Below are 24,992 nucleotides of genomic sequence, written 5' to 3'. Positions count from 1 at the left end.
CTTCTCCTCCCTCCCACTTGCCCAAACTCCCAAAAGCCAAAACAGAAATCCCCTTCCACCAAGTGTGATGATGGAATCATTGCTTTTTCTTGGATTTGGGAGTTATCAGCTTGTGGTGTTTTAGGAATATGGTTTGATGACCTCTGGAGGTTACTTTCCACTCTGTGACTTTTTCCATGTGTTTGACTCTTCGCTGATTCAATGATTTATATTTTTTATGTTAGTAACATTTTTTAAAATATTGTTTGTCATATATACTGGTAAAGTATGTATTCTAGTATTATAAATTTTTCTTCTGGAAATAGAGCCTCCCGGAAGAGGAAGAGTCATTGAATAGCGGTTTGTAAAAATTCTTCATTACATTTCTTTGCTTTTTTGAATTGCATAATTGGCATTGCATATAAAGTCTAATATGTTGAATAATGAAGTTTGTTTTAAAAATAAGCTTCTCTTCTATCTGCTGTGACAGATCAAGACCAAAAAAGTTCTTTGTCATCAGGGAGGCCTGGAACTTTCTTTAACCTAGATATTCTCCTATCACTGACTCCTTTCACCCTTCGTCCTTCTTTTACCTTATTTTAATGTTTCTTTTGTATCAGTGTTTTCTGTTGTAGTCTTTTTGATTTTTTTGCCAATAGGTGGGGTTAGTTCTAAAGGAATTGTATAAAATATAAGGAAGCATGGTTTTTTTTTATTTTTGAGGAAGACTAGCCCTGAGCTAACATCTGCCAATCCTTCTCTTTTTGCTGAGGAAGGCTGGCCCTGAGCTAACAGCCGTGCCCATCTTCCTCCACTTTATGTGTGGGGCGCCTACCACAGCATGGTGTGCCAAGCGGTGCCATGTCTGCACCCACGATCCGAACCAGCGAACCATGGGCCGCCGAAGTGGAATGTGCACACTTAACTGCTGCGCCACTGGGCCGGCCCCTGGATTGTTTTTTTGAAACATTGCAGAGCTGTAGTTAAATAACACAACAGCTTGATAAAATGCCTGCCGTCTTCTCTCAGTTGCATACAACTGAAGTATGTTACGTTTTGCCAAATTCCAGAGATATGTGAATTGACAACAAAGAAAATCAAATTAAGAATGCTTAGGATATTCTTTAGGATGTTTGCAGACAGAGAACTATCAAAATATCATTAAAACAAATTGGAGGGCTACAGACTGTAAATGGTTGAAGTAATCAATCTTCTATCCAGCTGTGTTACTTGAACCTGCCCAAAACTTTTCATTTGTTGTTTGAATTGTGCCATTATTATCACATACATTTTTTTCATTTAACCAGTTCACCAAGGTTAACTAACACTGAAGTGGAGATGCAATGCTTCTTTAGACTGGTTTGGATGTATTAGGAGGATAATATATAAAATCACCAAATATGATGAATATCTGTTGTGTACAAGAGTATGCTATGGACCCTAAGAAATATAAAGAGATATAAGATACAATTTCTTTTCTTTGGACCTACATCAGATTGTATTGGGGGTCCCCAAGACCACCCCTGGGTTTGCTGATTTGCTAGGAGGACTTATAGGACTCAGCGGGTAGTCATACTCATGGCTAAGATTTCTTACAGCAAAAGGATACAAGCAAAACTAGTAAAGGAGAAAGGCACATGGCATGAAGTCCAGAGGAAACTAGGTGCCAGCGTCCAAGAGTCTTCCCCCAGCAGAGTCACTCATCATGTACTTAATTCCTCCAGCATCGAATTGTGACAACATGTGTGAAATGTTTTCTACCAGCGAAATTCATTAGAGACTCAGTCCTCAGAGTTTTTATTGGGAGTTGGTCATGTGGGCACCCTCTGCACAGCATATACCAAAATTTTAGAGTCCCGGAAGGAAAGCAGATGTTCAGCATAAACCATATAGCTTGCACAAACAGTTTAGGCACAGTAAGCCACTATTACAATTAGAGAATGGTGGGAATGCTCCCCAGATCCAAGTTCTCAGATGCCAGCTAAAGGCCAGCCTTGCAAGCACACCTTTCTAAGTATAGCAGTTTCAGCCCTGCCATGTTAATTCTTTTCTGCACATAGACATACAGTCATGCATCACATAACAACATTTTGGTCAATGACAGACCACATGTACAACGGTGGTCCTGTAAGATTAGTTCCGTATCGCCTAGGTGTGTAGTAGGCTGTGCCTTCTAGGTTTGTTTAACTCCTGTAGGGGAGGAAGAAATTTTCCCCTACCATTGTAGGTTCTTCTGTCTGGTCTAATTAAATTGACATGAGACAGATTAACAGGAGAAAAACAAACAAAAGTTTACTAACATGTCTACATGGGAGAAATCCAGGAAAACTAACTAGCCAAATGGCCAAAGCCCTCACCTTAAATACCATCCTCAGCTAATGACAAAAGAAGATGTTGGGGGTGGGGAGAGTCAGGGACTTCAAAGGGAAGGAAGGCAATTCATGGGTAGGGGGAAAGAAGCAAATGTTTGGAAAACAAGTGTTTGGCCACACAGAAACAGAAGACACAGAGGGGAGCCCAACAAATAGGCTTCTCTATGTTTCTCCCTGTCTACCACCTAGTTCATGTTATGCTAAAGTGATAGCTCATTTCCTGAGACAGGTTTTTTTAATCTGAATTCTTTTAGGCAGTTGAGGGGGAGGTAACAAGAAAAACTTTGAGTTTTTTGTTTCTTAAAAATAATCAGCCAAAAATAATCCTCATGTTAAAGAGACACATTTTGGGATGGCAAATTTTGTTCCCCTTCAGTACACTCTATGATGTTCGCACAACACAAAATTGCCTGACTTGTTTCTCAGAATGTATCCCCATTGTTAACTGATATGTGATTGTAATAGAAGTTAATTAGCAGTAAGTATTTGTGTGCACCTATTGGGCCTGATGTCATGAGTGATAGATCTATGTCAATCGCAAACAGCTGAATTATTTTTAAAACAACTGAAGAAAGTATGTAACAGTCATTACTCATTGATTTAGTGGTTCTCAGTTACATTTGTTAACTCATGCCTCTATTGTAGGACTTAATGGCTTATTATGGTAGTCTTGTTTCTGAATAACAGGGCAATTTTGTAATAAAATTGTGTGTAATTGGACATAAATACTCTTGAATAAAATGGCTAGTTGTTTTCTCAACAGAGAAAGGTACAGCATGTGTTAGTTTTAGAGGTAAGTTAAGGCTTTAAATGCTAAATCTTTAAATAACTAAATTAGCAGGGAATTTTGTCAGGGCAAGTGGATTTAATATTTACACAACCAATTTATGCAACTTATCTTTGACGGTATTAAGTGTGAAAAGTCTACATTTGAACACAAAAGCAAAGAATTACATGACTTGAAACTTAGAAATATTGTGAAAATGAATAAATATTAATGTAAAATATGAGTTCTAACTTCTGTCAGTATTTCATTAACAAGTTTTTATTATTTTTCTAGTTTTCTTAGAAAAATCAACTTTCAATTGCTTTGCTGTAATAGACTTAAATCCTATCATCTTATGAGAAATTAATCCAAAATTAAATATGGTCTTTAAGCAGTATCATGTCCTTATATATAAAATCTGAGAACAAGATCACACTTTCCTTAAGCTGCCTCATGATCCTCCAGTTATAATTGGCATTGTTTCCAGATAATCAGAGCCTGTGATTGGTAAACTTTTCGCAAATACTTGTAAATAATTATGTTTTGACCGAAGTGCATTCTTAGAGGAATCTTGTATGTCTGTTGGAAAAATAAAAAAGGGGGAAATTTGGTTTGTACAAAACTCTGGATTGCATTATACTAGGAGATTCAGAACCATTTAAAAAATAATCAGTTCTTTTTTGGAGGGGCTAGAATTTGCTTTAAACTGTAATGTATGAAACAGACAAAAGCAGTATTTTATTTTGTTGTGCTTAATTTTGTTACATTTACAGAGAGTCAATGCATGAAAACAATGTTGTGTTATTTTCATGAAGTGGTTTTAAATTCGATGTTATAGATTACAGTTGCAGCCTAGTATATATCTCCTCTTCCAGTTTGTTTTTGTGGTTTAATTTTTTGAGGGATGCAAAATATGGAGTAAATCCTAAATCACATAAAAAAGTAGTTCTACATACTAATGATTTCTTGTGATTTCTCAGATTTTCAGAATATTGTTCAGTTAAATAGATATGATAGATATTTTATTCTGAGGCCCATAAACAAGTTTAATATTTGGTAATATTATTTGCATATATTTTAGTGTTAGTCAATTATTGCATCACTAAAAATGTGTTTTTACAAAGCAAAAACAGAATTTCCAAATTCCCTTAAGCACTTGAATGGAACCTTAGGGTTGTATGAAACATACTCATTCAAAAATATTTACTGAGTATTTCTCATATGCCAGTCACCATTATATGAACAGTGAATAAAATAGGCAAAAATCTTTACTGTTATAGTCCTTATATTTCAGTGAAGGAAGGAGTAAAATATAAGTTATTATAAGTAAATATAAGTGATATGGAAAAAAATAAAGTCGGGTAAGGGCAGTGGGGGGTGCTGGGGTTAGAATGGGGCTGCAGTTTTTAATGGGTGGTCAGTAGGGGTCTCACTGAGAAAGTGACATTGGGACAAAACTCTTGAAAGAGTGAGACATGCAGATATCTCTGGGAAGAATGACGTGAACAGAAGGGATAGCATATGGAAAGACTCTCAAGCATTAGGTGAAGCTGCCGTGTTTGAGGGGCACCGAAAAGGTCACTGTGATTAGGATGGAATGAATGAGGAGGAGAGTGGAAAGTGAGGGTTCAGCAAAGTGATCGGGGGCAGAATCATTTAGGGTCTTGTAGGTGCTGAGGACTTGGAGGTACTAGGGAGAGAAATGGAAAGATGTCGGTGGCTTAGAGCAGTGGAGCGAGACAGGGTCTGATTTACAGTTTCATAGCATCACTCACTGCTGTGTTAAGAATAGATGGAATAGGGCAAGGGCAGAATCAGGGATGCCAGGTTAGGGATGTGATTGTGTTAGTCCATGTGACAGATGATGGTGGATTGGAAGGGTGGTAGCAATGGAAATGATGAGAATGAGCTTACCCAGGATCTGTTTTGAAGATAGAGCCAAGAGAGAAAGAGGTGACTCCCTATCATTTGTCCTGAACAAGGAAAAGGATAAAGTTGTAGTTAACAGAGATGAGGAAGGCTGTGTGTGGAGAAATTTTATTATTTTATTTTAGTTTTTGGTAATTGATACATCAGGAGTTTAGTTTTGGGTATGTTAACTTTGAGGTGTCTAGTAGATGTCTAAGTTTGAAACCATTGCATTAGACAGGAGTAAAAATTAAGCACTCTTTTTAAAGGAAACAAAGGAATAGAATGTTTATCTAATTGTGGCGGTCTGGTATTTTTCTAATATTTTTATGTAACTAGTGCAAGTTCTTAGTGTACACATGGTACACATTTTCAACTTGGACAGTGATAGATTAGAAACTGACATTTTTATTCCTTGGTTTTCTTTTTAAGATTCCACATGCACCACTTCCCTTCCAGAAAAAATCATGGCTACCCTGATTTGTTAATTCAACAAACTGTACTTTGGTACTGCTATGTGTACTACGTGGTGCTAGGTACAGTGGGGAATACAAGGACATGGTCTTATGCCACAGTAAAGAGATTAAATTATTCAGTATCATATGACTTGTTAATATATCAGAATTGATATTAAAATCCAGGTATCTTAATTCCCATCCTCGTGCTCTTTCCATTATAACATACCATTTGACTGTGTCAAAGATGGCAAATACAGTTCATCTGTGCCAACTTGAATCAGTTGGAAGTGGCTGCCTAGCACACTATCAGTCAGAAAGAGTGTCCTTAGCTCAATTACCTATGTCTGTCAGGAGTGGTAACTTTGGTGGTGATGATATGCTTTGCCTAGTGTTTGTCCTTTCTGGCCTATGTGCTAGTTTGTTTCTAGTTATGGGATTGTGTTTGCTATGTGCCCCTTATCCTAGACTTCACCAAGATGGAAAAGTTATTTTCTTCCAATAGCTTAAGTAATTTTTAATTTTTATTTCATTTTCTGGGAACACTTCTAATATTGTTTGCTGTAGCACTCTTTTAAAAGGGGCTGTAGCCTTCCATATACAAACTATAGACCCATTTTGCTCATTAAAAATGCAGTCATACACTCATAGCATAGTAATTTGAGTTATGTGTTGAAGTTAAATGTTTTATTTATTTTTATAGTTTATGATTAACAGTGTCTACTTCTCTGATGTTTAGTTTTTACTGAAATTGAAATTCTTTTCTTGGTTTTTATTACCTTATATCTTCTTATGAAAAATAACATCAAGTAAAATATTTTGTGCTAATAGTTGATTTTATGAAAGATCAACAGACGTGAACATGTACATACGCTCAGTTTAAAAAAGCATGATATAAAATTATATACATAGTATAATTCTAATTATAAAATACATGTATGTAGGAAAAAATAAATACATTCAAAATTTAATAATCATCTGGAATTATGAGAAGGAAGGAGGTGGATCATAGATTATTTCTTTTCCTATGTGTAGTCTTTCATATTCTCCAAATGAAAACATTATTTTCTTTAAGTAAACTTTTTTATATCTTCTATGAACAATTTACAAGTGTATAACTTGATGAAGTATGACAGAGTAAACATATCTGTATAACTATTACTGAGATCAAGAAATAGAAATTACTAGAAGCCAGCCTTCTTTGTGCTCACTCCCAATCACTATCCTTTCCTTCTAGCAAAAAGTAATCACCATTTTGACTGCAAACTGCATAGATTAGTTCATCCATTTTTTAATTTAAATGGAATCATACAGTATGTGTTCTTTGTGTTGGACTTCTTTTACTCAACATGATGTTTGTTAGATTCATTCATTTTTTGATGTAATAATAGTTCTTTCATTTTCATTGTCATATAATACCATTATATGAATGTGCTATAATTTATTCATCCATTCTACTGTGATGGATATTTAGGTCATTTCGAGATTTTATACAAATAATACCCCTATACACATTCTTGTTCATGTCCTTTGGTATCCATATGTCTATATTTCTGTTAGTTATATACCTAGCAATGAAATTTCTCCATCATATGATATGTATAATTTCAACTTCAGTAGATAATGTTAAACAGACTTCCAAATGATTCGAAGTGTATCCAAGTTTTAAAAACACCATAAGGGATAAGGGAGGAAGAAAGTGGATTATGGGTGATTTTTATTTTCATAGGCTTTTAAAAATTCTCCATGATGAACTTATGTTTCTTTAAAAAATAACGCTGTCAAGAATCAAATGTTATATTTTATAATACAAAACTATAAATATATAAAAAGTAAAATTTTCTATATGTCATACACTATAAACATAATAGAAAGATCACAAACTAAGAAAATATTTTTCTACCATGTGTGACAAAAGTTTAATATTCTTAGTGTATAAAGACTTATCAGTAAGGAATCGATGAATATCCAATTTAAAGAATGAGCAAAGGACACAAAGTTTCTTTCTGATAAATTCATATTATCGAACATGGAAAATATTTGCTCTCACTTTCAGTGGTTTACTTGCAAACCATGCCTTATACCACTATATGTAACCCATAAACTTGATATGATTTAAAAATTCATAATGGAGGAGTTCAGTTTCTGGCTTAGCTCTTATCATGTGCGTCCTTCTGTGAACAATATTTAAAAACAACTACCTGAAGGCATTGGAGGGTAAACAAAAGCAGATGGAAATCAGAGGGAAGTCAAACACTGAAGGAAGGGAATAGCACTGGGGGAATGTGCCCCGTAGGGTGGCTGAGACTGACCAGTTGGCATTTGGTGTTGCTGGTTTGAAGAAGCAAGCTCAGGGTTTAGTGTAACTACAGGCCCTGGAAGTTTTTTACTTGTGTGTTGGGGTGAGGTGGGGGGAAGAGCATAAATCCTAAAAAGGAGAGAGCCAGAGAAAGGGGCCTCAAAGTCTGTGCATACACTCTGCCTATATCTCTAGCTTAATCCTAAACTACATATGGGGCAAACTCCAAGCAGCTCGGTTAAGGCTAAGAGAACTGAACCAAAATTTGAGCTGCTTCCTGCTGTATGTTGCAGAGGAGATGGGGTTCTGCAGTTTGAGTTCAGTGAAGAAGACTGACTGCTGAAATGAAAGAGAAAAACAGTTCTTCAGAGAAACAGAACAGAATCTAAACACAATAGTTTATAACATTGTGAAATTTCAGTTTTACCGTATTATTTGTCAGTCACCATGTAATTGTGCCCCTTTACCCCTTATGCCCACCCTCCAACTCCTTTCCCCTCTATAACCACTAATCTGTTCTCTTTGTCCATGTATTTGTTTGTCTTCCACATATGAGTGAAATTATGTGGTGCTTGTCTTTCTCTGGCTAATTTCGCTTAACATAATACCCTCAAGATCCATCCATATGGTTGCAAATGGGATGATTTTATCTTTTCTTATGGCTGAGTAGTATTCCATTGTGTATATTCCACATCTTCTTTATCCAATCATCAGTCAGTGGGCACTTGGGTTGCTTCCACTTCATGGTTATTGTGAATAATACTGCAGTGAACATAGGGGCGCATAACTCTCTTTGAATTGTTTATTTCAAGTTCTTTGGGTAAATACCCAGTAGTGGGATAGCTGGGTCATATGGTATTTCTATTTTTAATATTTTGAGAAATCTCCATACTGTTTTCCATACTGGCTGCACCAGTTTGCATTCCCAACAGCAGTGTATGAGGGTTCCCTTTTCTCCACATCCTCTCCAACATTTGTAATTTTTTGTCTTGGTTATTATAGCCATTCTCCTGGGTGTAAGACGATATCTTAGTGTAGTTCATTTCCCTGATGATTAGTGATGTTGAACATCTTTTCGTGTGCCTATTGCCTATCTGTCCCTCTTCTTTGGAAAGCTGTCCTTTCATATCCTCTGCCCATTTTTTGATGGGGTTGTTTGTTTTTTTGTTGTTGAGTTGTATGAGTTCTTTATATGTTTTGGAGATTAACCCCTTGTTGGATATGTGAGTTGCAAATATTTTCTCTCAGTTGAGGGGTTGTCTTTTTGTTTTGTTCCTGGTTTCCTTTGCCTTGCAGAAGCTCTTTAGTCTGATGAAGTCCCATTTGTTTATTTTTTCTTTTGTTTCTCTTTCCCTGGTAGACATGGTATTCGAAAAGATCCTTCTAAGACTTGATGTCAAAGAGTGTACTGCCTATATTTTCTTGTGGGAGTTTTATGGTTTCACATCTTACCTTCAAGTCTTTTGTCCATTTTGAGTTAATTTTTGTGTATGACAAAAGACAGTGGTCTACTTTCATTCTTTTGCATGCAGCTGTCCTGTTTTCCCAACACCATTTATTGAAGATATTTTGCTTTCTATATTGTATATTCTTAGCTCCTTTGTTGAAGATTAGCAGTCCTCAGATGTGTGGTTTTATTTCTGGGCTTTCAATTCTGTTCCATTTATCTGTGTGTCTGTTTTTGTACCAGTCCCATGCTGTTTTGATTACTATAGATTGTAGTATAATTTGAAGTCCAAGATTGTGATGCCTCCACCTTTGTTCTTTTTTCTCCGGATTGCTTTAGCTATTCTATATTTTGTTTGTTGCTTTAGCTATTCTAATTTCCTTGCCCCATGTGAATTTTAGGATTCTTTGTTCTATTTCCATGAAGACTGTCATTGGGATTCTGATTGGGATTGCATCGAACCTGTAGATTGCTTTAGGTAGTATGAACATTTTAACCATTTTTATTCTTCAAATCCACGTGCATGGAATATCTTTCCTTTTCTTTATGTCATCATCAATTTCGTCCAATAATGTCTTACAGTTTTCATTATATAGCTCTTTCACCCTCTTGGTGATTTTGTACCTTGCAACTTTCCTGTAGTTGTTGATTATTTCTAATAGTTTTCTGATGAGTTCTCCATATAAAATTGTGTCATCTACAAACAGTGAGAATTTCACTTCTTCATTGCTTATTTGGGTTCCTTTTATTTCTTTTTCTTGCCTAAATGCTCTGCCCAAGACCTCCAGTACTATGTTAAGTAAGAGTGATGAGAGTGGGCATCCTTGTCTTGTTCTGTTCTCAGAGGGATGGCTTTTAGTTTTTCCTCATTGAGTATGATGTTGGCTGTGGTTTTGTCATATATGGCCTTTATTATATTGAGGTACTTTCCTTCTGTACCCATTTTATGAAAATTTTTATCATAAATGGATGCTGGATCTTGTCCAATGCTTTCTCTGCATCTATTGAGATGATCATGTGGTTTTTATTCCTTGTTTTGTTAATGTGGTATATCACATTGATTGATTTGCAGATGTTCAACCATCACTCGTCCCTGATATAAATCTCACTTGATCATGGTGTTTGATCTTTTTAATGTATTGCTGTATTCGGTTTTCCAATATTTTGTTGAGGATTTTTGTATCTATGTTCATCAGCGATACTGGCCTGTAATTTTCCTTGTTTGTGTTGTCCTTCTCTGGCTTTGGGATCAGGGTGATGTTGACCTTGTAAAATAGGAAGTGTCCTGTCTTCTTCAACTTTTTGGAATAGTTTTAGAAAGATAGATATTAAATCTTTGAATGTTTGGTAGAATTCTCCAGAGAAGCCATCTGGTCCTGGACTTCTATTTTTTGGGAGTTTTCGATAACAGTTTCAATCTCATTACTTGTGATTGGTCTATTCAGATTCTCTATTTCTTCCTGATTTAGTTTTGGGAGGTTGTATGAGTCTAAGAATTTATCTATTTCTTCTAGATTGTCTAATATGTTGACAAGTAGTTTTTCATACTATTTTCTTATAATCCTTTGTATTTCTGTGGTATCCATTGTAATTTCTCCTCTTTCATTTCTAATTTTATTTATTTGAGCCTTTTCTCTTTTTTTCATAGTGAGTCTGGCTAAGGGTTTGTCAATTTTGTTGTCTTCTCAAAGAGTCAGCTCTTACTTTCATTGATCCTTTCTACTATTTTTTTTATTTCAATTTCATTTATTTTTGCTCTAATTTTTATTATTTCCCTCCTTCTGCTGAGTTTGTTTGTCTTTCTTTTTCTAGTTCTGGTAGCTGTAGTTTAAGATTGCTTATTTGTTTAGATGGGCCTGTATTGCTATGAATTTCCCTCTTCGGACTGCTTTTGCTGCCTCCCATATGAGTTGTTATGGTGTATTTTCATTTTCATTTGTCTCCAGATATTTTTTGATTTTGCCTTTAATTTCTTCAGTGATCCATTTGTTGTTCAGTAGCATGTTGTTTAGTCTCCACATATTTGTCACTTTTCCAGCTTTTTTCTTGTAGTTGACTTCTAGTTTCATAGCATTATGGTCAGAAAAGATGCTTGATATGATTTCAATCTTCTTAAATTTATTGAGGCTTGCCTTGTTTCTCAGCATATAGTCTATTCTTGAGAATGTTCCATGTGCACTTGAGAAGAATGTGTATTCTTCTGTTTTTGGATGGAATGTTCTATATCTATCTATTAAGTCCATCTGGTCTACGTTTTCATTTAAATCCACTATTTCCTTGTTGACTTTCTGTCTGGATGATCTATCCATTGATATAAGTGGAATGTTAAGGTCCTCTACTATTATTGTGTTGTTGTTAATATCTCCTTTTAGGTTTGTTAATAGTTGCTTTATGTACTTTGGTGTCCTGTGTTGGGTACATATATTTTTATAAGAGTTATGTCTTCTAAGTGGAGTGTTCCTTTTATCATTATATGCTGTCCCTCTTTGTCTCTGTCTCTCATTGCCTGTTTTATCTTGATGTCTACTTTGTCTCATATAAATATGGCAACACCTGCTTTCTTTTGTTTGCCATTAGCTTGGCGTATAGTCTTCCATCCCTTCACTCAGAGCCTGTGTTTCTCTTTAGAGCTGAGATGTGTTTCCTGGAGGCAGCATATTCTTGGGTCTTGTTCTTTAATCCATTCCACCACTCTGTGTCTTTTGATTGGAGAATTCAGTCCATTTACATTTAGAATGACTATTGATATATGAGGGCTTAATGCTGCCAATTTATCCCTCATTTCCCCATTGTTCTGTATGTCCTTTGTTTCTCATCCTGTGTATTTCAGACTACCAGTTCAGTTTGGTAGTTCTTTATAAGGGTTTTCTCAGTTTTCTTTTTATTTGTCATTTGTATCTCTATTCTGATTATTTGTTTAGTGGTTACCATGAAGTTTGTATAAAAAACTCTCATAGATGAGATAGTTCATTTTCTGATAGCCTCTTATTTCCTTATTCTGAGCTGATTCCATCCCTTTTCTCTTCCCCTTCTAAGTTACTGTTGTCACAACTTATTCCATCTTGTGTTAGGAGTTTGTGGTTAAAATAACGAGATTATATTTATTTTTGATGTTTTCCTTCCCTTTATCTTTAATGTTATAATTGTTTGCTAACCTGTTCTGATAGACAGCTGCAATTTTCTGATTTTGTCTGCCTGTTCTTTTCCTTGCTCAAGGGGGGGGTCTTATGGTGATGAACTCCCTCAGCTTTTGTTTATCTGGGAAAATTTTTATTTCTCCATCATATCTGAAGGATATCTTTGCTGGATGGAGTATTCTTGGCTGAAAGTTTTTGTCTTTCAGAATTTTGAATATATCATTCCACTCTCTCCTAGCCTATAAGGTGTCTGCTGAGAAATCTGCTGGAAGCTTGATTGGGTTGCTTTGTAGGTTAATTTCTTCTGCCTTGCTGCCCTTAATATTTTTTCTTTTTCATTGACTTTTGCCAGTTTTGCTACTGTATGCCTTGCAGAATGTCTTTATACAGTTGATATAATTTGGAGTTCTATGAGCTTCTTTTACTTGTATTTCCAGTTCCTTCTGCTGGTTTGGATAATCCTCAGCTATTATTTCTTTGAACAAGCTTTCTTCTCTTTTCTATTTCTCTTCTCCCTCTGGGATACCTGTAATCCTTAAGTTGCATTCCCTAATTGAGTCAGATATTTCTCGGAGAATTTCTTCATTTCTTTTTAGTCTTAGTTCTCTATCCTCCATCTGAAGCATTTCTATGTTTCTGTCCTCCATACTGTTACTTCTGCCCTCCATAAATCAGCTCTGTTATTCAGGGAGTGCAGATTTTTCTTTATCTCACACATTGTGTCTTTCATCTCCAACATTTCTGATTTGTTTTTCTTTATAGTTTCAATCTCTGTGAAGAATTCCCTTTGTTCATTAATTTTGTTTCTGATTTCATTAAACTGTCTATCTGTATTTTCTTGTAACACATTGGGCTTTTCTGTGATGGCTATTTTGAATACTCTGTCATTTAGATTGTAAATTTCTGTTCCTTCAGGATAATTTCTGGGTGCTTGTCTTTTTCCTTCTGGTCTGGACTACTAATATATTTCTTCAGACTGTTTGATAGCGTGGAGTTTTGCCCTCGCGTAGTGATGGTATCTGGTTGCAGATTCCACCTGTGGCCACTGGGGAGGGGGGTCAGGAACTGTGTATTCTGATCCCACAGCTATCCCTGGTGTCTCTGCCTTTCCTTAGAATCTATGCTGACAGGGTCTATCTGCGATTTCTGGCTTGCTCACTCACAGCTGCTGTTTTTCTAACCTATGCATGGGTGCTCTGGCTGACTTGCTGAGCTGGAGCCTGGCTGTGGGAGGGGTGCTTTCTTTTGCATGCCTAATCCTGGGGTGTTCTTCCTCTGCCCTCACTATCTGCTCTCCTTGGGTGCTGGCCTGATGAAGACACCACCTGCAATAACCTCTGTGTAGGGCTTTCTCATGGACTGTGAAGGAACTTGGAAAGAGAAGGTATTCCCATGGAGAGCCACCCCTTCCCCCTCCTCTCATAGCCACTTATGGTGTGGCACTCTGGGTCTCTGCTGGGGAGGGAGAGGAGCATACCTTACCTCCTCCCACTTCCTCCCAGGGGGTCCAGCACCTCGGCCTTCAGACATGTGGCTGTGTGGGTCTCTCAGATGTCTTTTGTGTTGTATGAATGTCCTCTGTTGGTTTATGAATGTCCTTTTTGTTGTATCTTAGGGGGGAGAGTCTAAGGGAAGAGCTCTCACTGCCATCATGCTGACATCACTCCTCAGAATCCAAACTTTTTATATGATATCATTCACAATATTCATGATCCAATGCCACATTATTCAGTGTATGCAGAAACGTGAAAATATTACCTATTCTGAAAAGAAATCAATGGAGGCTAACTTCAAGATAACTAAGACATTGAAATTAGCAGACAAGGATTGTAAATCAGCTGTTGTACTTACTTAAGAATGTAAAGGACAATATGATTGCAGTGAATAAAAAGACAAGAAATCTTAACAGAGAATATGAAACAATAAAAGAAGACCTAAATTGAAATTCTAGAACTGAAAAAAAATCTGCTGTAAAAACTTCAGAATGAAAATGACAGAAGGAGTCATGAGTGTAAAGATAGATCAATAGAAATATACAATCTAAAGAACAGAGAAAAAGATTTAAAAAGATGAACAGAATCTCATGGGCTTGGAGGACAATATCATAATGATAACGTTTATGTAATTGGAATTGCGTTCCTACCAGAATGGCTACAATTAAAACACTGACAGCATTCCCTAAACGCACACTTGCCCAATGACCCAGAAATTCTATCCAGGAGAAATGAGACTTATGTTTCACTATAATGCTTATAGTAGCTTATTCCTAACAGCCAAAAATGGAAAATAGCCCAGGCATCTTTCAAAAGGAGAAGAGAGAGACTAATTCTGGTATACTTATACAATGGAATACTCTTCAGCAGTAAAATTGAATAAAGTAGTATTATGCATAATAGCAGAGTTGAATCTCAAAACTGTTATTCTGAGTGAAATGTAAATAAAAGGGAAATATAAAAGTAATACCTTTTAGAAATACTAGGTTCTAGAATAGACAGCATTTATATGGTGTTCTAGAATAAGCTAAATTAATTCAAACAATGATTGCATCATTGGAGTGGGAGTGCTTCAGGTATCGAATGGAAAGGAACATTAAAGGAACTTTCTGGAGTGATTTTAGTGTTCTATATTTTGCTGTTTTGTGTTGCACAGGTGTATACTTTTGTTTCATTGAGTGCTGTATTTAAGATTTGTTTATTTCATTGTATATAAATGTCATCCCATAAGAAAAAAGTAAACAAACATAGAACTCTAATCACGTGCATGATGGAGTATTTGTGGGTAAGAAAATATATATAATGTATAATGTTGATGAGATTTTAGACAAGCCACTATTTACATTGCTGGCTAGGAATATAGACCAGCACAATGTCATGAAGGGGGTTTGTATGTACTTTAAAAAATTAACAAAAATTTATAAATGGGGCTGTTTCTTGACCTAGCAATTCTATTGATAGGAATGTGTCTTAAGGACATGATCAGAGGAGGTGTGCAATAAAATATGCATTAGTGTGTTCAACATAGCATTATATAAATATGGAATATTGCCAAAAACTTAGATGTCAACTGAGTCTGATTAATTATGAAAATTATAGTATGGGAAATGATATACACACATTGTGATCATAATAAATGCATTATTGATATGAGAGACTAGTTGTAATATATTATTTTCGTTTGGGAGTTGGCAGTCTACAGCCTAATGGTCAAATCTTGCCTGCTGCTTGTCTCTGTTTTATTGGAACACAGCCACGCCCATTTACTTATGTCTTGCCTCTGGCTGCTTTCATGCTATAACAGTAGATTTGAGTAGTTGCAGCAGAGACCAGATAGCTCACAAAGCCTAAAATGTTTACCGTATGGCTCTTTACTGAAAAAATCTCCTGATTTCTGGTTAAATTAAATTAAATTAAAATTTAAAAATACAGGAAGGGCTTACCAAAATTAACTAATTCCATAAATTCTTTATGAGCGCTTACCATGTATGAAGCACTGTAAATACACTACACTGTGTACATAAATGTGACTGAAACAGATTCAGTCCTTGTTCTTATAGAGTTTAAGTGTGGTAGGGGAGATGGTTATTATAAATATTTAAATTAAAATTATGATTAATACTATGAAGAAATGTTAACAGAAGTTATTTCTAAGTGTTGGGAATATGGATAATTTTTAAAACTTGTTCTTTTTCTAAGTTTTCTAGGATTTTGTTTTGCATTTGTCAATTATTTTTCATTGGATATAGGTAAAGAAGATTGAGTAGCTAACCAGACATTAGCTTCTTCAAAAATTTTTAAAACTTTTAAAAATGATGTTCTCTTAATTTACAGAATTAATTTTAGTAGCATTCTTATTAAATATTTATTGAATGCCTATCACATGTTTAACATTGTGAGAGGTGTTATAGAGGCAGATTAGAAATATGAGACTTACTTTTAAGAACCTATTGTCTGGTTGATGAGAGACAAACCAAGCATACATAAAATAGAATTACACCATATAAAACAATTTATAATAAGATAACTACATGTTAGAAAAAAAGACCCCAGTGAATTCTGATTTAGTCAGGTGAGACTTATTGAAGAACGTGGGCTAAGAACTAGACTTTGAAGTATGGCTAATGATTTGGGTAAGTGTGGGGAAGCTGAAAAGCATTTCAGACCGTAGACTCAGCATTCAAGGCACAGAAGTGAGAATGGGCGTCGTTTGTCTATACAGCAGTAGGGAGATTGACCTGAGGAGACCACTGCTGCTTTTAGGGGATGTTGGCAAATAAAGACTGGGAGTCAAGACTGACTTTGGAGTGCCTTGTAAACCTGAAACAGAAGTTTCGATTTGTTTTCTAGTAAGAAATCAGAAGCATGTGAAGTCTGTCCTTTCTCCCTCTCTTTGGTCCCTCTCTCCTGTCTTCCTCTCTCCTTTCCCAGAAAAAGACTATACAAATAGAATGGAAAGAAGATTAATTCTGCAACAGAACACAAGACATATTGCCAACTTTTCTTTCTAAATTTTGGCTTTCTGCATTCTTTTAAAACTAGAAGCTGTTATTCATTAAAGTGACAGGCAATGATGTGTGTTGCTAGTGCTAAAGGGACACCCCTGGCTCAGGCTGCTGTAGCATAACCGCTGGCAGTTATGAAAAGTGTCAGGCTGCTGTGAGAGGATGAGCATTAACTGCAGTGTAGCCCTTCTGCGGAGTTCATTGGGACATAGTCTTTTCTCGTTCTTACAGGTATCCTGAGGCATGTGTTATTCGTTATCTTTTCTAGAGAAATTGATTCATCAGATTTGTCAGATTTTTAAATCCAACATTTTATTTTAAGTCCCCCAAGCTAAAGAAAAACCTTCTTTGGTCTAAGAATGGCTAAATAGCAACTTATTCTCTTAATTTAATGGCAATTGACTTCTGCTTACACGAACTGAAAGTTCGCATTGTCAGGCTGCCTTTTTTCCCCCTGACACTAGTAGTTTTACTCTGCATTCTAGTATAATACCTGTGCCCTTATCTTTAAAATGCATGAGTGATTAATGTGTTTGTTGAATTTTTTTTATCCCTTTGATTCTTCCTCATATCCTTAAAACTGGTTTTAAAGATGACCACTCTCAAAAACGTAGCACAGATTTAACTCTGGGTTCATAGTATTAGACATCTTTTCTTATTTTAAATATCTCTACTAGCAAAGCTTGAGAAAATCTTACTGGATTTGACTTATTAGGACATATTATCTTTCTATAAGAGTTCCAGGTCATCACACACAAGTTCAGCTTCCTCTTGACTTTCTGCACTTTGCCATATGTTTATTATAAAGTATTTCTGCAGTTCAATCCCATACTTACACCTCCCTAGTCAGTGACCTTGCCAAAGAACTAAGTCTTGCATAGAATTTAAATGATGGGCAGAATCTTTAAATGTCATCTTTTCCAGTGTCCCTTAGGTAAGAGATTAGATAATTGATTAGCCTTAGGTCAAACTATGGGTTAATATCAAATACCTGATTAGAACCCAGTTCTCTCTGCAATGATATTGTCTCACCTCTCTTTTAGTTGTCTTTCTAAGCCTCTTGGAGTCCTGAGCTCAGGTGATTTCATTTCAGTTCTGCCTGACTTTTCCAGAGAGATAGTAGCCCTTTGTTTTGGTGGAAGGTGCCCCTATTGCATCAGCAGGAGCAATTCTATTCCAACTAAGTGCGGATGGGTGCAGTTACAGTCCTTACTTACTTTTCTCATCACTCGCCTACAGAAATTGAACTAGACCGTCCTAGAAGAAGAGTCAAGACTACATTTGGAATTTTGAAACTCACTTTCAAGAGAGCTAGATATTCCCTGAATCCCAGATTGTGTTAGTACAGGGTACAAACTTAAATTTAAGATATGTTACATCCTATTCTTTGCCTGGGGTGTCCTCCCATAGATTTATTTATGCTAAGCTCATAAAATTCAAACTTTTGCAAAATTGAATTTTCAATCATGTTTGAAGGTTTGACTAACCATACTTTCTGATGTACTATAGTGTGAAAAATCTGAACTGTTTGTTTTTCTCTTATTTTGGCCTCAGGAGACCATATAGTTGACATATATGGTTAAGTTTATTAAGGAATTCTTTAATTTCATTAGTACCCCATGATTTTCAGAGTGGGCCTGTTTACACAATGCCCCAGTGATAAAGGCTCCATGCAATTGCTTCTGTGTCTTTTCCTCCCATGTCTTCCCTGGTCAAATCTATTCACATGATGGGATTCAAATCATCATATTCCTACAGAACTTCTTATTCTACCTTGATGATTGAAGCTCCTAAGGCAATCTGAACGTGCAGCAAGGTTGACAAACAAGGGACAGCGCAGAATTGCCTCTTAAAGCAGCATATAGTAAAAGCCATGTGGATTTTACTCCTGTCCTCCGCTCATTTTGTATATCTTAAAGTTACACTCTTTACTACTCAGAACACTCTTTTTCATAAAGACTCTAAGGTTTTGGTTGTTTTGTTGTTGCTGCTGCTACTCCTAGCTTTTGTGTGTGTGTTTTCTCTTTCTTGAACCTTTCTTTCCTTTACTTCCATCTTGGAAGGTTGAGCCCCAAATTATCGAGGCCAGCCTTCAAGTTCTTTTCCACTGGGCCAAAGATTCTTAGCAAACTCTTAGGAAGTGGTGAGCTAAGTATGCTCTTGCGGTCTTAAACTTTGGCCCCCTTTCTATCACATAAATTCTATGACTACTCCTTTTCTCTCTTTCCTATTCTGAAAATTGCTAACCTCATGGCACACAAACTCCACTCTCCTTGGTAGCCTCTCTTTTCTCCATGTTCCATCAGTACATTCTTTGGTTTGTCAGATTTCATGTATGGATTCTAATCTAAATGAGCAGAGACTGATTTGTGGTTGTTTTAGATCACTAAGTCCACAGGTATATACACAGTAGACTCGTATATGCCCAATTTCTGAGTTTCACTAAAAAAAGGCTGAATGAAATATACCATTGTTGAGTGGTATAGGTTAGTGGCCTTGCTAACTTGTATTTTTTCACATTGATACAATAACTCTTTTTTTTGCTACATCAGTATTTTGAGTGGGCCTATTTGAATATCAGCACTTCTACTTCATGATACAGATTTAGCTTAGATGGGCAGTCAGGAAACCTCTTCATATTTTTGACCTTGAAGGAACATTGCTTTTCCTATAATGGGTTATGTTGGGTAGTTTATGTAGGGTTAATTGTTATTGAGATTGGATTCTTCACCTTTTTCCCCCTATACATTTTAACATGCCATTTAATGAATGTAAAGTTATGCAAAGCATTTATATTAAATAGACTTAAGTATGTCTTTCCTATCTGCTACATGGTTCCTACTGAGAGTGTTGATATTCAAATATTCATTTATGATTTGTGTTATTCAGGAACATGCCTATAAGAATATACTCTATTCTTCATCTTTGAATTATCACTGTTCAAGAATATATTCCATAATGATATTTTTTATTAGTAGGTGAAATATCTCAGTGTTCTTCTTTCCATTTAACCTTTCGTTTTAAAAGAAAAGTTCCAAAGTTAAGGAGTTAGTTCATGGTATCTATAAACTGGTTAGGAACTGAAGTATATTATGAAGTAAAAATTGAAGCTGAGTTGCCCTCTAGGGGTTCAGTTTTAACACAGCACATGTAGAAATAATCTATTGAGATCTTTTGGGGGAGGGGTAGATCTGCTGAATAGAGGAACTCTATTTTTCATTTTCTCTTGGAGTGTGACTAGTCAACAGCACATGGATTTCGACTGTTTCTTGCAAATGAGAACATCCCAATTTTGTAACCTACAGACAGTTTAAACATCCGTTTTGGCTCATTTTAAAAGTCAGAGCATTTGTGCCAGAATAATCCAACCATTAACATATTTTCAAGAAGTATTTGGTGACCAGACCACTAATTTTTTCCTAGCACTCGTTTGTTTCCTCACTGTCACCTCTATAGCACTTTTAGGTCAGCTCTCACCCCTCTTCTGCCCAGACCTAATACAGACTTCAGTGAAGTGGTTTAATCATGAATCTTTATGCTTTCAGGGTGTGATCATGAAATTTTTTTCTTTTGGTTTCGGCACTTTGACTGGCATCTTTGTCTGGACTGGTGAGAATGCTTCTGGTTTGAAGCACAGTGGCTGTCTGCCCTTTAGCCTCATTGGTACCTGCTTTGCGTTGCTTCAGGTCCAGTGATTCTCGTTGGAATCTGTCTCTGATGCAACGCGCTCTGCTTTGTTAGAGTTAGATTCTTACTGTTTGGTAAGAGTGAGCAACTTTTTTCTCATTATTGAAAATGTTACTTAAACATTGATGAGTAAATGGTAAATATAGAGTTTATTTCCTATGCAGATATTTAAATGTTTTAAGTATTTAAGCACTTTTCTATGTCAGATATGAAAATTTGTGTGTATGGTGTGTAGCTTATGTTTTAATAATGCTCTGTCATTCCCTTTGAAGAAGGTTATAAAATTTTACTCCTTTTAATATACAATTTTTTTCTCCTCTGTGTTATATTGAGCTTTTCCATTTTTTTTCCCCATGGTTATGGAAAAACCTTGATTGTTAATAGTCAGAACCTATTTTTAATCATTAATTTATAAGTATTTTTTAAGTTCAGTTTTTATCTATTAATTATTTTAGTATCTGAAAGCCCCTATTAGATTTTGATATATATTAAAATATTAAATTAGCTATGATCTATAGATCTGTGCTGTCCTAGTATAGCAGTCAAGAGGCACATTAGCTACTTAATTTTTCTTACTAGCACCAGCCACATTTCAAATGCTCAAGAACCACATATGGCCTGTGGTTACCGTATTGGATAACACAGATATTGATCATTTTCATCATCGCAGAAAGTTCTATTGGACAGTGCTGATATAGACATATGAATCATCTTCAGTGTATTTTAAAAAATATCTTACTATGGTAAATTCCTGTGTAAAATGAATTGAAACATGAAAACATTATATATCTTTATATTTTCTTCTCTTTTATCAAGAGAATATTTTGGAAATAACTGTAATTGAAACTATCACATAGAAGTAGTTTTACCTTTCTATTTATCTTAAAGATCATTGTATATTTCTGATTACAAGCTAAGTGATATCAAGTGTTTTAATAAAATTACATGTTTTTGAATTATGTAAATCCATCTACTTTATCTTCGTCTTGTGTTAGAAACACAGGGAAATCCTGTGTTCTTAGGAATATAGTTAAACTGTGTTCATCTTTACATTGACTTACTCTGCTCCTTCCCATTACTGTAAATGTAACATTAAGTGCTGACTGTTTAACCAAGTTTTAGGTCTTACTCAAGGAGCCAATTAAAAGTGATTTTAGATTTTATAATTACTATTAAGGGAGAAATCCAAAACTGCAACTGCCGTTCTGAATGTGTTAGGATATTAAAACAAGGAATATAAACATTTTAATCATAGTTGAGAGGAAAAATAAGGAAGCTTTAGCTGCTTACTTGAAAGTGTATTTTTGTGTTGTTAAAGAGGATTATGATGAATATGTTTCTGTGATAAATCTATGAAGTTTCATAAACTGTTTTCTTACTGACTATAGTAGTTTTTAAAAATAATTTTCATTTTTATGGTTTCTAGTTTTTCAATGTGTTCACAGACCTTTTGTGGATAGTTATAACTGTAAAAGTATCTTTGGAAGTAAATGAAAAAATGAACATTAAAATTTGTAGATTTTAGCATTCTATAAAAATACATGAACATATCTTTTAAAATACCTACCATGAAATATTTGGTTGGGAAGACCGTATCAAAGGTTTAAGAATGTATTTCAAATCAGACTTATTTGTATCACTGTTTTGTTTTCTTTTTAATTTTTTGGTGAGTTTTTTTTTCAACTAAGTATATTTAACATAATATTTTTAAATTCTTTTGTTCTTTTAGGTTTTTTTCAGTTTTTTTGAGTTGACATACAATTTTACAAAGCAGTATTAATTTAGAGTTAAGTTTTTATATAGAAAAGTCTGTGAATGCTCTAGGAATTCTGAAAGAATATTTTAGTTAAATTCTGAAAGAGTTTAGGCAGAATTTTATGCAGCAAACAGACTTTTTAGCTAGGTTAGATTTACATAGCTTTGTTTTTTTAATTCACTTTCTTTGTCTTATTAAGTACTGGGGAAGAAATAGCCTATGAATTGATAACATCTAGATTACCTATCTATTTAGAAGATATACCAAATAGGAGTTAAAAGGTGAAAGCTGTGTATAGTGCAAGATATTAGTGGGACAGTGAGCAGATTAGCCTAATTATGTAGGACTAATTACAGTTTAGGATCATGTTTTGGTGCTCTGTAAAAGCCAAGCAAAGAAGTCTAGAAGTGATATAATAGAAAACAGAAATTTCCATGTAGCAAAAATTTTTGTTTAGGGGAAATTCTGTGATCTTACAAATGTAGCATTAGATGGAGCCTTTGAGGTTAACTAGTCCCAATTCAGGAATCTTTCCAACAAATGTGAGACTTTCCATTTTCAGTACACCTCTGCCCCAATTCAGGCTTTTTTTATTAATTTCCCTCTGCATTTTATTGTTTTTTAGAAAAATAACGTTCTTTTAATAAAAATTATAAATAATTAATATAATGTAAGGAATATAGAAAAGTTGCAGCCTTCTCCAAAAAATTACTCTAAATCCTACCATTCACAGATACAGATATCTGTGAACATATAAAGATGAGATTATATAATATAGACTATTTTTTAAAGTTGAATTTAGCAAAGCAAAGCTAAAATGGAAGATTTGCTGAAGTTCAGGTACAATTTTCTTTATAAAACGTGTATTACTTCTGAAGTTGCCTCAAATCTTAAGAAAAAATTATGTAAAAGCCATTGATAAATTTCAGTCATTGTGGTTTTTTTTAACTTTGTATTCTACTGTTGGACAGTATTGATTGATTCCCTGCTTTGAAAGTATGATTATACTTCCCCCACATCCTCTCTTTTAGGTTCAAGTTTTTTTAAGTTGTATTTTTGCATTGTCAAAATTTATAATACTTGTATTCTTGTCTGTAACCATAAATTTAGTGCTCACCACATCATCTCTTCTCCTTATTTCTGTGTTTTGTCCTGTTGTTTGATTGGCTAGATTTCACTGTTGAATATTTTATTTAAGAAGAGTCTTTGGGTTCTAGAATCTTTGACATGTGTCATGTTTGGAAATGACTGCTTGTTGCTTTATTTATGAATGACACATAGAATTGGTGTAGAATTTTTGGGTCATAGTGTCTTTCCCTCCAAACTTTGTACACGTTACTTTAGTGTTTTATAACATTGAATGTTGCCCTGGGAAGTCTGAGGCCAGCCTAATTTTCATCCCTGCCCCACCTTGCAACCACCCTGTCAGAGGTGATTTGATTTTTCTGTTTGGATACTAGAGTCATTTTTTCCTTATCCTTGAGTTTGGTAATTTAAGCAGGATGTATCTTAGGTATTGATTGTTCTGTATAGTTCTTTGTGGAACATACTATGTCATTTTGATTTGTAGATTCAGCTTCATGTCAGAAAACTTTTCTTAATTTGTAATTTAAAATATTTTTTCTTTTCCTTTTTTTGAGTTCTTTATCTCAAAGATACCAGTCCTTCTTGGAACTTTTAAGCAAGGTTTAACACTTCACGTTATTTGCTACATAACAAGTTACCCCAAAATTTAGTGACTAAAACAACACACATTTGTTATCCGACAGTTTCTGTAGGTCAGGACTCCAACATGGCTTAGCTGGGTCCTCTGCTTCAGTCTCTCAAAGGCCGCAATTAAGATGTCAGCTTAGGGGCTGCAGTTTTGTTTTATTTTGTTTTGTTTTAACTTTTTATTAAGATTATGATAGTTTACAACCTTGTGAAATTTCAGTTGTACAGTATTGTTAGTCATGTTGTAGGTGCACCAGAGGTCTGCAGTTTTATCAAAGCCTTGACTGGGGAAGGATCTCTTTTCAACTCACTTAGTGGTTGTGGGCAGGATTCAGTTCCCCCACAGGACATTGTGCTGACAGCCTCAGTTCCTTGCTGACTGTTGACCAGAGGCCACTCTGTTCCTTGCCACATGAGCTTCTCCCCCGTGGCAGTTTTCTTCATCAAAGCTTGCAGGCTAGGAAGGTAATAGAGAGCATCTGCTAACAAGACATAAGTCGTGATCTTTTGTAACCTAATCATGGCAGTAACATCCTGTCTGCATTATATTCTTTGGTTAGAAGCAAATCCCTAGGCTTAGGCTACCCTCAAGGGGAGTGGTTTACACAAGGGCATGGAAACCAGGAGACTGGGATCATTTGAGGCCATCCTAGAAGCTGCCTACCACACCTTGGTTTTCTCTATTTGCATTAACCCTCTTTTCCCCTCTATATTTATTGTGATTACCTTAAGTCACTTTTATAAAATCTCTCACTTGAATTTTACCTGGGTCTGTTCTATTCCTTTTATATTTCTAATATATTTATTTTCACTGTTATGGATTTGTTTTGGTCTTCACCTTAGATTTTTATCTCCTCTTTCATCTCAGTCTACTTTATCAACTATTCCTTGAAGTCTAGGTTTCTCTGTTTTGTTTTGTTTTAAAGATTGGCACCTGAGCTAACAACTGTTGCCAATCTTCTTCCTTTTTTTTTC

At 35.3% G+C, this 24,992-nt stretch overlaps 1 protein-coding gene across 4 annotated transcripts in view; it reads left to right on the top strand.

Annotated features, from left to right (window-relative positions):
* CMC1 (C-X9-C motif containing 1) overlaps positions 1-24,992 on the top strand; it is a 90,753-nt gene that overhangs the window by 31,434 nt on the left and 34,327 nt on the right. Inside the window, exon 1 of one of the 4 annotated variants that reach the window (XM_070492741.1) lies at positions 20,401-20,470. The exons of the other annotated variants lie outside the window; for them this stretch is intronic. Coding sequence (XP_070348842.1) covers positions 20,416-20,470 — 55 coding nt within the window. The 5' untranslated portion in view covers positions 20,401-20,415. Of the gene's footprint in view, positions 1-20,400; positions 20,471-24,992 lie in introns of those variants that run through there. 4 annotated transcript variants of the gene reach the window in all.

The sequence above is a fragment of the Equus asinus genome, chromosome 21 (genome assembly GCF_041296235.1).
Source record: "Equus asinus isolate D_3611 breed Donkey chromosome 21, EquAss-T2T_v2, whole genome shotgun sequence".
In the NCBI taxonomy this organism is placed as follows: Eukaryota; Metazoa; Chordata; class Mammalia; order Perissodactyla; family Equidae; genus Equus; species Equus asinus.
This window is presented reverse-complemented; position numbering and strand designations above follow the sequence as displayed.